The following is a 15,405-nucleotide window of genomic DNA, read 5'->3' on the forward strand; positions in this document are numbered from 1 at the left end:
GACTTAATAACAGAAATGTGCCTAATTTTGTATAGAATTAACAAATTAGGGTGTGAGGTAGGATTCATCTGGATACCAGCACATGTGGGTATACAGGGGAATGAGGAAGCGGACATTATGGCTAAAAATGCAGTAAAGCAGGGAAAAGTTAAACTGGAATAGGTTTTTGGACCACCAGAATACTCATCTGTTATAAATCAGGCAGCAAAGGAAATGTGGCAGAACTCATGGGATAAGGAAAGCAAAGGCAGGGTATTTTATAATATACAAAAAAGCGTAGGGGGAAGGAAAAACTGCTTTGGGTGCAGCAGGAGGGATGCTGTAGTCATCACCAGAATAAGACTCGGACACTGTGGTCTTAGAAGTGGGCTGGCTCAGATTGGGAAACACCCCGATGGACAATGTGAATGTGGAGAGACAGAGACTGTGACACATGTAATGTTACACTGCAAGAGATACTCATCTCAAAGGAGGAAACTTTTCAGGAATCTGGGTGCAGCTGGAGAGACTGTTTTCAGCATGCACACACTGCTGAATCTGGAAGACTGGAACAATATGAAGAAGCTTCTGCAGTATCTGCACTCCATTGGAGTATACAACAGAATATGATTGAGTATTAACAGAAATCGCATGGAACAATAGAGGGCAGCAATATGCCTTGGATGCGTCTAGTCTGCCAAAACCAAAGAAGAAGAAGAAGAAGCCTTATGCCATGAGTTTAGTAGCAGTCCTCCAAACCACAAGGTGGCTCTCTTCTTTTGTAGGCTCGGTTTTGTTTGTAATGTTTCCCTGAACAAGAAATCGTCGTTACCAAGACATCACAACGGTTTACAAATATGTCGCCCCCGTAGTCTAAAGAAACCCCAATGGCTAACGTGGATGAGATCAAGTTCTTCAAGCTAATTCTTCGTCAGATTTTATGCCTTTTCCTAATCTTATCATTGGTTCGCTCTCAAAACAATGTCGGTAAGACCTGAAAATCACTTACATGCACGGGTATGCAGTTTTAACTCAGAGTAGCTATAACTAGTGTTGCGGTGTTATAAGTGACCGTGGTAAATGGTGATTGTCTGTGGTTGTCGTAGTGACGGCAGGTGTTAAAATTTTGCTAATGTATGTCGTTTATCAACCTTTCACAAAGCAAAATGCCCTCTAAAGGTATTTTTGAGGTTAAAAACTGAGTTAAAGTCATCCGTCCGTTTTCTCCAGTTTTCAATAGCTGTGAAACTACGGCGATAGCAGACGTAATCGGCTGAAAGTCACAACTTAACACGGTCGCTCATATCACCGACACACTACGTTAGCAATCACCGCTAACGTCAAAGAGCTAACCAATTACGCCATTTGAATCACAGTTTATGGTGCTAACAGGCTAAGTAGTAAGCTTAAATGTTGTCTTATTGTTGAAAAGCTTTTCAGCCTTCCTTTATCACAACAACTGGGCCGACGGTGACTTCTTTACTGGTCGGAAACCTAACGGATGTCTCTCTGTATGTGAGGACAGCATCACCTTCCAATACAACAGGTAATACAGGATAGTGACTGAAGGATGCTTTGATTTAAGCTGCAACACAACTCCCGTTTGTCTTTAAAATTATGCGTATTCAGCTCTTATATCTATCTAATATGATCTGGCGTTTTTTAATTTAATATAGAGGCAAGTTGTGTAGATGAACAATCACCGGGGTCATCAACCACATCTGCACAAGGGCCAGATCTCCACAGAGACTCTGGAGGCCAGACTTTCAAATACACAAAAATTAAATCAATATTTTGGTCTGGTTAAAATATTATTCTATTAGTATTTGTATTTCTTTTCAAAACGCAGGGATTTTTTTTAGGTATTACAGCGAGATCTATCCCTGTTATCCATAATGCAGCAGGACACAAAAAGACAGGCCGGCCCACAGAATTGTCCGGGCCCCTGAAAATCACTAATAATGGGCCCTCCCCAGTTGTAATTAGGCACTTATATTAATTTATTTTTGACACTTTTAACCTCTTTCATTACTTCATCTGGACATTTCTGCCACATTTTCTGCCCCTCAATTTATTTTGATCATTTTTACCACTTTTAAAACAATTTTTACCACTTTTGCCCATTTTTGACACTCTTTAACCCATTTTTGCAACTTTCCTGCCAATTACTGTTCACGTGTCCCACTCTTTAACCATTTTTCACTACTTTGCCAGGCTATTTTTGCAATATTTTTGCTACTTTTAACTCATTTTTGATACCTTTTTGCCTCTTTAAAACAATTTTTCTTTTCTCTAACGCTTTTAAACCAATTTTCCTGCACATTTTTGCCCCTTTGTCCCTCCATTCTATCCATTTTTGTCACTTTTTAACTCTTTTTCATTACTTTTTTGCAGCATTTTTGCCCCTAACAACCCATTTTTTTACTTGTCTCTTTTTTTGTCTTTTACCATTTTTTGCCACATTTTAACATATTTTCCTGCATTTTTGGCCCCTCTTCATTTTTTAAAATCATTTTTGCCTCTTTTTCCTCTTTTACCAATTTTTGCCACATTTTAACCTCTTTTTCCTGCACCCTTTTGCCCCTTTGTGCCACTCTAGTATCCATCTTGTCCCTTTTTAACCCTTTTCATTACTTTTTTGCAGCATTTTTGCCACTAATAACCAATTTTTTTAAATCATTTTTGCCTCTTTTATCCTCTTTTACCATTTTTTTTGCCACATTTTAACCTCTTTTCCTGCTTATTTTTGCCCCTTTGTGCCACTCTAGTATTTATCTTGTCCCTTGTTAACCTTTTTATTACTTTTTTTGCACCATTTTTGCCACTAATAACTCATTTCTTTCTTTCTTTTTTTAATAATTTTTGCCCTTCCCCCCCCCTCTTTTACCATTTTTTTTGCCACATTTTAACCTTTTTTTTTTGCACATTTTCACCCCCTTTTGCCACTCTAGGATCCATCTTGCCACTTTTAAACCCTTTTTATTACTTTTTTGCTGCATTTTTGCCACTGATATCTAATTTTTATATTTTTTACCCCTTTTTTCCTCTTTTACCAATTTTTTGTCACATTTTAACTTCTTTTTCTGCACATTTTTGCCCCTTTGTGTCCCTCCACAACCCATTTTGCCACTCTCTAACCCCTTTTCATCACTTTCTCAGGCCATTTTTGCAACAGTTCTGCGAATCTTAACCCATTTTTAAAAATATATTTACTAATTATGAATGATGAGTGAATTTCTGTTAAAACAGGTCAAAATCAGATCATTCTAAAACTATTTCAATAATAATTTTTTTTGGATGGATTTAACAGCTGCAGAAATTTGAAGCCAAAAGATACTCCTAAAACCAGAACATCTTCTTTTCCTCCTTTTTTGAATTTAATGATCTTCTGGGGGCCGGACAGACAGCTTTGGGGGGCCTGATTTGGCCGTTGGGCCACCAGTTGATGATAAGTGATCTACAACATACCAGGCTCACAGAATGGGAAAAGGAAGGAGAAGGCAGAAATATGTCCATGACTGTCTTCTGCTTGTTTTCTCTAATAGGAAGCATTGGCTCTCCATCATGTGTAGGTGAAGCATCACCATGGGTACTCACAAAGGAGCAGGTGGGAAAGGTAGGAAGCACAATATTCAGTGTTCTGTTTTGACATTGTTTTTTGGTCAAAAAAGCCAAATTGTTTGACTTTGATTGATTAACAAAAATCAATAAGGGTTAGAACATCCAAGGGGGTGAATACATTTTAAAGTTACAGTATAGAAGAGGTCAGACATGTCAAACACAAATGCAAATTCTGTAGAACTGCCTGAAAGGAGGAAAATGCCTTTCTTACATGCATATTCTTTATTTCTCTCTTTTATGTGATTACTGTAGACTGCTGCTCAAATTCAGCTCAGACTGGAGGGAAATCTGCATTTATGTGGTGATAACGAGACAGAAACAGACTGCTGTTCAAAGCCCCTGTGCGTCCTGGAGACTGTTCAGGTGTCTGCATGTGTAGGGGGCTCACCCCAGGCATCTCTGCTGATCCAGGCCAGGATACATGCCCTGTTGGTCCCTGCTGGTGCTCCATCTGGTAATTGATATGAAACTTTCATGCCATTATAATGAACCTTTGCCCCAACATGGGCCACATTTCTCTTACATGTAATCCTCTTTCCTGTCGTAGATAATAACACAGTCATTCCAAATCAAGTGTACCAACCACTGGGCGCTTGTCCCTGTGACCTCACTGATGGCGCGTGTGATGTACGCTGCTGTTGTGACCAGGTATTTACATCTCTCATTTATAACATTCTGTAGAGAAAAAAGGTTGTGTTTCACAGTGTCCTTACTAGACTTTGACCTGCTGGAAGTCGATTAGCAGAAATACTAAGCATAACAGAATTCCCACCGTCATCTGTCTTAAAGTATCACCATAAACTAGAAGGATAGCGTCATATTGGAACCTAAAATATAGAGCACAAAATTGACGGATCTCTAAAGATGTCCATACTTTCATTATTCAACATGCAACCATTTAGCTGTTTGCATATTCGGCTGGAAAAGGCCCAGTGGTACATAATATAAGGTGGCCAGCACTGCCTTGTGCCACTTTGTGCTCGTATACCTGAACATGGACCGTTAAATGGCCTGTGACCGTAGCTTGACTTAACTGTGTATGGAAACGTACTAAATGTACCCACACCTGAGCAGGCCTGCCCACAGATTTATCTTGGCCCCTGAAAAACCCAGAGAATGGGACCTCCCCAGCTGTAATTTATTGATGATATCAATACATGTGTTAGGTCAGTAGCATTGGTGCTAACATTCTTGCTAACAGTTAACTCATTTTGGAGTATGTCAAACTGTTATTAGTTTCTAATATTGAAATAATTTATTTGAGCTGTTTCTAACCACTTTGAACCACTTTTTCCACTCATTTTTCCACTATTATTTGCCACTTTTTTAATCAAATATGCACACTTTCTTTTTTTACCCATTGGCCTTATTTTAACCCCCTTTAATCACCTTTTCCCTCCATTTTTGCCACTTCCAGCCCATTTTTGCTCATTTTAAAATCTCAGTCAGTACCTTTTCCCCCAGTGTTAATTTTGTCAACTGAAACTATGGCTAAAAATGTTCATCGACAGCCTTTTTTTTGCCACTTTTGCCACAATTTTCACCACTTTTGCCGCTCATTTTTGCATCTTATGACCTATTATTGCTACATTCTATTTTTTCCCCATAACCCATTTTTGCCACTTTTAACCAATTTTTTCCACTTTTTAATACTTTTTCACAACCTCTACTGCCCTCTTAAGCCACTTAAAAGCCATTTTGCCAATTTTTAAACCCTTTCCACCTCTTTTTTGCCTGTTTCTGCCACTATTAACCCATTTTTGCCACTTTATGCCAATTTTTGTCTCTGTTAAGGCATTTTTGCTACTATTAAACCCATTTGCACCACTTTTTATGCCAATTTTAAGCACATTGTTATGCCTTTTTTGCCACTTATATCCATGTTTGCCTCTTTCTGCCTATAATTTGCCTTCTTTATCTCATTTTTACCCAATTTCTGTGACTTATAACCCTTTTTTATTGTTTCAAGACAAGGGGTCAATATTTTAGAGAAGGCCATATATTATGGCATAAAGTAATACATACATATTTATTGCTCTGATAGGAGTGGTTATTATTCAGTTGAAAAAATATGGTTGTCACAGCTCAACATTAAAATGGACCATGGTTTTCCTGACCTCCATGGGCCCCTTATTTGTCTGGGCCCCAGAAAGCTCTCCCCTTTATCCCCCCTTATTGGGCCTTGCACCTGACAGTCCTCTTTCACTTGCTGTCACTCAAGATTGAAGTCAGCTTCACATTATTACAGTATTCTTTTGAAAATCACACCAAAAGAAAGATTCTAGCAGTTACAGCCCCTGGTGAACAAAACAAAATGTATTTATAAAATAGCAATAATTGTAATCTGTTGTTTAGACTAAATATGTAAATAAAGGTTGACCAGAAGCAGCAGGAGAAGGCCAGAGATGGTACGCATTGAGGGTCAAAACAGCAGTTTTAGTAATTATTCCTGCAGATGTGTGAATGTCAGGAACATCTCCACTCCTCGTTAGATTTGCTATCTGAGCCAGGCACTGTACATTACATTTTTTTATACCTCATGGTAATAATATGTTTCTTTCTTCTTTTCATACCCAAACAGGACTGTTCCCCCGAAGATTTGATGCTGTTTGCATCCCACTGTCTGCCTGGTCCCTTCGGTGGACAGATCTCTAAAGATCCAGACTATCAGTGCTCCCTTCAGTCCTCTGAAAACTCCCCAGATTGGTTCCCTTTTTTATGTGTTCATTCTCCTCCTGAAAACAACCCTTACCTTGGGCTCTTTTACCAAGGACAAACAATGTAAATGACCATTATATGTTTTAATTTGTTAATAAATTATTAGTTTTTGTTTCACATGTCTTCATTCATCTTTTTCCCTTTGACCCTTTCAGTCCACCTAAACCAGGACCGTCCTTCCAAACGCCTGCTTTGTCAGCTCCAGTGCCAGTTGCTGTTTATACTCAAGGAAGTCCGATTTTCACTATAAACGACCAGTTCTTCACTGTTCCCCAGGTTAGTTATTCTTAAAAGTCTCTTTGTCAAGCAGTTTCTGTGTTACCAAAGCTCTGATGGATATTGCTGTATATTTCAATCCACAGATGGTGCTCGGTCGTTGTGTGGACAATGCTCCTGTAGCATTTTTGAACAATTTTGAGGTGAAGTGTGTGACTTTGCTAAACTCCTGTCCAACTGGAGCTCCTTTAATAACTCTACCTGAGGATTTGAGGATTCAAGTGAAGAATGGCCAAGGAGGTGTGTTTAACCTGCTTAATGTATGGTTGTGATGCTTATTTTAATTAGATTATTACTGTTTAAATTCTTTATTAAGGGAAAGGCTAAGCACATTTTACAGATAAAAATCATTGTTTTTACAGAGCAATAAGGCCAACAGTATTTTTTCTATAACTTAGATTTCATAAACTGTTTTCTCCCTCTCTTTAACGGTGGGGGAGTCAAGATGCAGTCAGTATAGTTACGATCTTCTTACCGGCGGATATGAGAATAATGAATAAGTAAACATTAAAATGTCAACTTTTCAAAAGGTACTTTTACATCAAGTATGTCCTCTAATATTTTATGAAAATTTGACCAAAAAATCCCAAAAGTAAAACTTTATTATTTTTATCAACACATTTCAAAACAGTATAATCTCCATTATTTTAATGATCTATAGCAGTGTTACTCAACCCTGCTCAACCAAAGAGCCAAATTGTTGAAAAAAATGCCTTTACAAGAGCCATAATCTAAATGGCAAAAAGTGGCAAGAATGGGTTAAAGTGGTAATGATGGTCAAAAAGTGACAAAAAGGGGGGTAAATAGGCATACCATGGAGAAAACTGGGTGAAAAATGGCAAAAATGGGTGCAAAGTCACAACATTTAAAGGTACAGGTAGTCAAAAAGTGTCAAGAAAAGAGTGAAAAGTGATTAAAATTGGCAAAAAGCTGTAAAAAAAGTGGAAAAAAATGGGGTAAATTGGCATTTAATGGTAAAAGGTAGCTTAAATGGGTGAAAAATTGCAAAGATGCCAGATAAAAGTGGCTAAAACTGATAAAAAAAATGGCAAAAATTGTATAGAAGTGGCAACAATGGTTGAAAAGCTGCTGCAGGAAGTGGTAAAAACAGGCTAAAAGCAGCAGAAATGGATTTAAAGTGGCAAAAAATGTAAAAAGGACAAAAAATTGCAAGTAACGGCAATGGAAATAGAGAAAAAATAAAGTGTGGGAAACAAACTGATTAATGTGATGATTAATGGGTAATTTCTGAGGTAATACTTTCAATTTAAAGGTTTTCTGGGGAATGATATTTCAAATTAAGACATAAAAGTGCCACAAATCATCACAAAAGAGCCACACGTTGAGTATCACCGATTTATAGAATAAAGAAGTAATAAAGCTTTTGAATAATTATACATCTACAGTCCTATTAACCTAAGGACGCTTGAGTGTGTATTTGCACAATTTAGATATCTGGCAGGACTTTTCCTGCATTTTTGTTTGCTTAAAATTAAAATTATTCTGTATCATGGACACAGACCTTAACTTAGTCTAGTGAGGCCTGCAGGTCTTTAGATGTTGTTCTGGGTTCATGTGGGACCCCCTGGATGAGTCAATGCGCTCTTGGAGTCGGCCATTCCTGGGAAGGCTCACCACTCTTCCAAGTTTTCTCCATTTGTGTATAATGACTCTTACTTTTGCACACTGGAGTCCTAAAGTCTTGGAAATGACTTTGTAACCTATCCAAACTGAAAGAAGTCAATGACTTTGTTTCTTATCTGTTGTTGAATTTCTTTAGATGGTGCCATGATGTTCAAGGTTCTTAATTAGTACCCAAGAGGGTACATTTGTTGTGCAGGCAGAAGCTCAGTACCCCAGAGGCAAAAACAACAACAGTAATTCACAATTCAAAACATAATCCACAAATACATTAAAAACTGATATTAAAATGTTAAAACAAACATTGATGATTAAAACCAAGTCATGATAAGGTGCTCTAGATGACATCCGTTCTAAAATAATACTCCAAAAGTGCTAAAGTGCCATTGAAGGCTCCCTAAAATAATATATATTCTATATTGAAGTTAAAGTGTTCCTGTAGCATTTTAGTTCTGCCTTTAGGAGCAACAAAGCGACGACCAGAGTGAAGAAGTCTAATTTAAAAAGATGGGAACAGTCATGGAGAACAGAGCTGGCTTTACGCTGCAGCTGACGTGATGCTTTATGACAACATCTAGCCTACCTCACTTAGTCAGACAGGTTCTTTTTAAGGGATTTCTGGAGTCATCAGGTCTGCCAGTAATAAGGCCTGGGCGTGGATAGTGAAATTTAACTCATCTTTCCAGAAAGTGTGGATAACAGGGTTTAATTAATGATTGAATGTGTCAGACATGACTCCTTTCCCTTAATAGACTGCATTTTGTAAGATAACTTAGGTTATCTTTGTCAGAATGTTTCAGATCATCAAACTGATTTTAATATTTAAGTGTGACTGATTTGCAAAACAATAAGGAAGTGGGCAGATACTTTTTCACAGCACTGTATATCTCATGGTTAGCATATGTGAACCAGTTTATCTGGCATACCAGGCTACAGAAGTCTCTTCATATCAGATTATGTGTGACAGAATGTATTTCTGTGAACTGAGTACCACCTATGTCTGCTATAGTATATGGACTATACAGTAATGTCCTCACCCTCTTCTGATCCATATTAACATATAAAAACATTAAAAAACAAAGTACAAAAAGAGCTGAAAAATCTGTTAACATGATAACCTTTCTGACTTTAATAGATTTTTTTAATGTTTTTTTTTCCAGCTGATGTTTTGGTGGATGTTGCTGAGGAAGTGGCCGATGACCTGAGTCTGTTTATTTCACAAACAGATGCTGTGGCTTCTTCAGGCAAGTATAAACCAGTTTATAGTTTCTAAAACAGCTTAAAGTGACTCTAAAACTTGTGTGTGTGTTTGATGTTTCTCCACAGATAAGGGTCTGGTATGTGAGAACGTGACCTTAGCCCTGGATTATATATTCTACTGGAAAGGAAACGGCATCACAAGTATCACACTGACACAGACTGTCGGGACCATCAGCCTGAATAGAAGTGGTACGTTTCATAATGCTTGTTCCACTCTAATTTGAATTTTTACCACTACTTGATAAAGTAAATAGAAAAGTTTGGCATAATCTAGGCTATTTTTGTGTTTTGTCTCCTGAACAGTGGTGTTAACCACGAGATATTCTGCTGAGTTTCTAAATGGAGAATTTCCGGGGGAGCCGAGGTCAGGGAACCCAGGTGAGTAAGAGATGAAACACTTGTCCTGAGAGTGATTTTAGATTTGTGGAAAGCAAATCAAGTAAACTGTCTATAAATAATTTAAACATTTAAAATGCCAGGTTATCAGGCAGGGAAACCCATCATTGCTGGAGTTGAGGACATTTCAGACAACGATACCAACAATACAGGCTCAATACAAAGAACATCCATCAACCTTTGGAAACCAGGTAAACCAGTTAAGCCATTCTGATTAATACGTAGCCAACTGGGAGTGTAAGTAGAATCAATGACACAGCGTTGTTGTCCTCTGTGTTACAGTAAGAGATGGACTCTGCTCTTCTGTGGAGATGAAACCAGCTCTGTTTGGGGAGAATTCAACATCAGGATGTTTGCTTCCTGTCAGCCGACTGAATCTGACGCAGTGTGATCTCCTGAGGTCAGCAGCTTACCAGCTTACTAATGCTTGTGTTAAGTGAGGAAGTTTGTTGTAGGACCCAGAAGCAGACAGACGAGGTGAGCAGTTAGAAGGAGTTTTAATGTTTGCAGTTGTAGGCTGGCTGGTTGGTTTGGGTATCAGAGGAGACAGGTGAATTCTGGTCCTGTTGGCTTTCCGTAGCTGTGTTGCAGGAGGAGTCGTTTAGATGGCTGGATTTGTAGAATCTGGGCACAGAGAAAAAGGCTGTTAGAAACATGGGTAAGGAGTATTCAAGCAGTAGAAACTCTGAACTAAATTTGCACAGAGGGGCCGATAATAAATACCACAGAGTGGATGTAATAATCTGGCGACGAGTGGAGCTGAAACCAGGCTTCTTATACTGAGGCAGATGAGTTGATGGGATCCAGCTGAGTCATCCAGGTGATCCAGCAAGGTGCTTGATTGCAAGCAGTTGGAGGGTGTGGCACACAAACAATCAGAGACAGACAGGAAGCAGCCAGAGCTGTGACAGCTTGGTCCTTTTTCACTCATGCACTACTGCAAATCAAGTAAATTTCTGGAAAGGCAGCCCTGAAATCTTTCTTACTTGACTGTTCACATATTCATTTTATTAACACAATTTAGGGGCTTTCAAGAGAAAGGGCATGTTGTGAAAAGGACAATAAGGGAATGGCAGATAATGTTTCTGCCTTTAAATTGATGCAGCTTGTATGTGGATGTATTCATGGCTGTAAGAAAAAGTGATAAAGAAATACAGATGAGTAGAGGAGTGAGCACCAGTCACTCACCAGTTGAATGGTGTAAAAGTCATCATCATGCCTGCTCCTTTGCAGTGAACTTTCCTGAATATTTCCTGCTGTGTTCCTGCATTAGCTAGCCCAGACTTTTACCACAGGGCTGGTAGAAAAAGCCTGTGTAAAATGTGGGTAGAATCATACACTTAAGACAAAAAAAGTCTTATTTTTACCAGAGAGTGGTCTAAAATTTTAGAAGGGACTTTGACTTGTCTTGCCCAGTCTTTGTTTTCTATCTACATTTATTCCATTTTAAACATCTTTTTTGGAGTATATGCTTGTTTTGTATGTTACAATACATATCACTATGCTATATATTAAAAGAAAAGAGTCCTCAAATGTGCCATGAATCATTATTAAAATTTAATCAACAGTGATTTAAACTGGTTAATCCGGCTCTGTCCCAAGACATCTAAAATGACTTTTTTTTTTTTTACAGTTTGCTGCACAATAAAATTATTAATTTTTCTCAACTCAGGTCCTAAAAATGGCTTCGAAAAGTCTTGACTCTGATGGTGAAAGTGTGTCTACCCTGTTGGTAAAACATGTATTTTCTCCTTCAGAGAGGCCGTTACTTCTCTACAGGAATCTTTGGTCACAGCCACACACGTAGCAAAGAGTGGGAACCCTGACCCTTTGATGCTGACGGACTGGGTGAACATAAGCTGTAAGTAAATTATACTTTAGCATCAGTCATTTGGTGTTTTCTTTCATGTGAATTATTACATACCAAGATCATGCAGCTAAGAATAGTAAAATACAAAAACCATCAGGGGGCATACCCATGTAGTCTGTTGCCATGGTTCTTAACTGGTTGGTTGATCAGGTAGGCTGAATGTTGCTGGTGGTGCTGGGGTATTGTTGACCAGGTCTCAGCTGTTCTGGATCACTCTGAGGCAGTCTTCCTGAGTCGGTGCCTGGCATGTGACTTCTCTTTAGGAAGACTCTCATATACTGCGATGTTGAGGGTTTCGCTCGGCTTTGGATTGCTGTTGCTGCCATCTCTTATGCCCTCTATAGACTGCGTTTTTAATGATCTTATAAGATGCTTCACTGCGACATGAATCTCATACAACATCAAGTTTGATGTGTGCAGACTGTACAATGACAGCTCCCACTAAAAGACGCTCAAGTGTAGGCTACGATGTACAACGATATGCAAGACATAAATGTCATCCATGTACGCCGTCAGTGCCGTGGTAAATGATGAAGCAATGCAACAACAAAGCTGTTGTGACTTTAGCATTCATCCATCCATTTTTCTACACCGCTTATCCCGTGGGGGGTTGCAGAGCTAATGGAGCTGTCATTGGGCGAGAGGCAGGGTACACCCTGAACTGGGCGCCAGTCAACCACAGCACTGACATTTAGAGACGGACAGCTAGGCATGCTCACACCTAGGCCAATTTAGAGTCACCAATTAATACTAACAAGCATGTCTTTGTTGGTGGGAGGAGAACCAACACATGCACAGGAGAACATGCAAACTTCGCACTGAAAGGCCCTGAATGGGAAGCGAACTGCTGTTAGGCAAAAGCACTAACCCCTGATATCAAGATTTTCCTCCTTGTTGAATCCTATAACCTTTCAAAGCAGATGGATACGCCCATTTCCTTGTTTTTCACTGGCGAATCCATCTTGTTAAGCTCCCATCTGAACCGTTTAGGCCCGGTTGGAAAGTGACAGGACCAATCAGCAACAAGGGGCAGTACTTTCAGGCACACTGAGCCGTGACGTAAACAACCAGCAGCAAGAGCTGGTGCAGTTATGGAGGAAGAGCTTAGCGTGGATGCTGCTAAAGCACCAGTCTTATCAGAACTTCATGACATTTCTTTGTTAGAAGAAGACCAAAGAACAGCAGTGAGTTGTTTTCTTCTCAAAAACGACAAAAGTCGATCACTTACATGTCTATAGTTGCCATGTTTTGCGTTATTCCTCAGTAGCTGCGCACACGCAGCTTGATAGCTGCTACGTCACGTGTTTTGTTGCCCTGATTGGCCCGTAGAGATGTGACAGACAGAACGTTTACCCAATCATACTCCGAGTGTTTTTTCAAAGCCTCTGCCTTTTCTCAAACATTTCCTATTGAAGCTTTCCCAGATGGATGTGTTTCACACATCCATCTGGCGTGTCAGGTTAGCTCAGTGGTGGGTTCAGTTCACAGGGGTGATACCTTGGTCATCGTTGGTGACTTCAGTGCTACCACTGGCACAGACAGGGAGGGCTACGAGGCACGTGTTGGTCCGCATGGAACATGATTCCATACCTGTCCTGACTTTCACTGTATCTAAATTTTATTAATCCGTCATTAGTCAACACTAATAATCCAACATGAGCAAATTTACAGAAACTATACTCAAAACACTCTTGACACTGGCACTATTAAAAATTGTTTTGCCTCAATTTACACCTTAATATGGTTACCTGGAGTCAGGTTTTATGCCCACCACAAGCCAAGGCTCCATCTACTGCACAGTGTCAAACTAAATATTTGTAAACACATTTTTGTTACAACAGTCTCAAGAAAACAACAAAAACGTCCTCATTACCATAAGGAAACTGGCTAAAATTAAGTAAACGTTTGAATGCTGGCTTTGGTCGTCTGTTGAATCAAGTTCACTATTATCTGCTCTATTTTCTGTGAGCCTCTAAAGCAGTGTATAAAATCTTTTGCCCTTTATTTCTAGTTTTTCCTAACTCTGTGTTGCAATGTTTATTTTCCAGATGTAACATTGAATTCAACAGCCATGGAGGACAGCCCAGCTTCATGCAGCGGGATTCCCTCCCATCAGCACATACAAGTCTGGAGTCTCATCACCAGCATGGTGGACGGCACACCACAAAGGGAAATCATCGATGTAGAAGTCAGGTGTGTATTATAGGTTTTAGAAGTCTCCATAATCCCCAACCCCTTTGAGTTTTGTCTGTGATTATGTCTTTGCTCATTTTTAGCTTAAGTCTGTCTTCCTGGGTGCTTGATTGTGGAGGAGGGGATATCTCTCCATGTGTGGACCCAACAGAGACTCAGCTGTTCCCCATCACCTCCTCAGTCACTTTCATAGACATCCCCATCGACACAGGACCGCCAAAATCAAGGTGCATCTTCAAACATCAAGTTCACCCTCATGAGTGACTTCATGTATGAGCTGCCGAAGTCAGTGGTTCTCAACTGGTGGGTCGGGACCCAAAAGTGGGTCGCAGAGCAGTTTTCAGTGGGTTGCAAATGTGGGCCTGGAAAAAATGGTAGCAAAAGGCTATGAGGAACACACAACCATACCAGTAATTTTACTCTGTTTTATTGTAATACTGGGTCAATTTAAATGTCTTATCAATATATTTGAACTAATTTAACTCCTTTTCTTGCAATGAAAGAGCAGCTTTTACCCTGTTAATGAAGTAATTTCTCAAGATATCTGGAAAATCTGCTAAAATTACACATAATCATGGGGAAATGGGGGTGTAAAATATATCAGTTTTGACCTGTCTCTTGTTCCTGTCATAAATCCAAGATCTTTAGTGCAACATTTGTATTTACTAAACGTGCATTGTTAAAAATATTTGGGAATTTGGGTCGCAATTTGTCATCAAAGATGTTGGGTGGGTCCTGAGTCTAGACCACTTGAGAACCATTGGCCTAAGTGACTCTAACCTTGAATATTTTTCTTCCTCTTCCAATCAGGTTCCAGATTAACTTCACTGAGTATGACTGTAACAGGAACGACGTGTGTTGGCCTGAGCTTGCCTTCCCCCTCACGAAGCACTACACAGGTCAACATGGCCGCTTTAATTGGTCACTTTTTAAACCAGATAAAAAGTACAGTACAATGATATAATAACACCAATCCTTTTGCTTTTGTCTTCTATAGGTGAGCCGTATTCTCAGTCACTGGCTAAAGGCCTCATCTTGGTTTTCTTCTTCATCGTGGCCTCGGTTCTTGGGACTCCGTGGAGACAAATCCGTCAGGCATGGGGCTGATACCCCCTTCTGTGTTAATTTGACAGTTTTATCATGACATGGCTTCCATGCTTTTAATTTATTTGTGAGAATGTAAATACTTTGTGCAGAATTTTGTAATAAATATACTATTTTTATGACTTCTTTCTTTCTCAGATCTTCAGAATACTTACATTTGTAGTGACTGGTTTGAAACCAGGACAGTCAACCCTCTTAGTCCCACCGTGTCTAAGTCGTGTTTGCTAATGATGATCCCTGAGGAGGAAAAAACATGAGTGTCAGACTCCACCGTGAATAGGCATCTTCTATAGCCAGTCTGTCATGGGGTTTCTTGAGGCTTGATCCCAGACCTCGCTTTTTTCTCA

General features: G+C 39.4%; 1 protein-coding gene across 2 annotated transcripts; it reads left to right on the plus strand.

The window, feature by feature from the left end:
- Window positions 1-817: 817 nt before the first annotated feature.
- tctn2 (tectonic family member 2) lies at window positions 818-15,180 on the plus strand. Of its 2 annotated transcripts, none has more exons than XM_041787770.1 (18): window positions 818-966; window positions 1,412-1,525; window positions 3,525-3,595; window positions 3,853-4,054; window positions 4,148-4,248; window positions 6,182-6,381; window positions 6,474-6,594; window positions 6,681-6,834; window positions 9,396-9,479; window positions 9,562-9,684; window positions 9,799-9,873; window positions 9,975-10,082; window positions 10,174-10,291; window positions 11,649-11,752; window positions 13,810-13,954; window positions 14,038-14,181; window positions 14,765-14,853; window positions 14,952-15,180. In XM_041787770.1, the coding sequence occupies exons 1-18, from the start codon at window positions 867-869 to the stop codon at window positions 15,059-15,061; spliced, it is 2,163 nt and encodes a 720-aa protein (XP_041643704.1). In that variant the 5' UTR covers window positions 818-866; the 3' UTR covers window positions 15,062-15,180. The 2 variants fall into 2 exon arrangements, with proteins under 2 accessions (XP_041643704.1, XP_041643705.1); XM_041787771.1 differs by having other exon boundaries at window positions 14,765-14,842; window positions 14,952-15,067.
- Window positions 15,181-15,405: the final 225 nt, after the last annotated feature.

Source organism: Cheilinus undulatus, linkage group 5 (genome assembly GCF_018320785.1).
Source record: "Cheilinus undulatus linkage group 5, ASM1832078v1, whole genome shotgun sequence".
In the NCBI taxonomy this organism is placed as follows: Eukaryota; Metazoa; Chordata; class Actinopteri; order Labriformes; family Labridae; genus Cheilinus; species Cheilinus undulatus.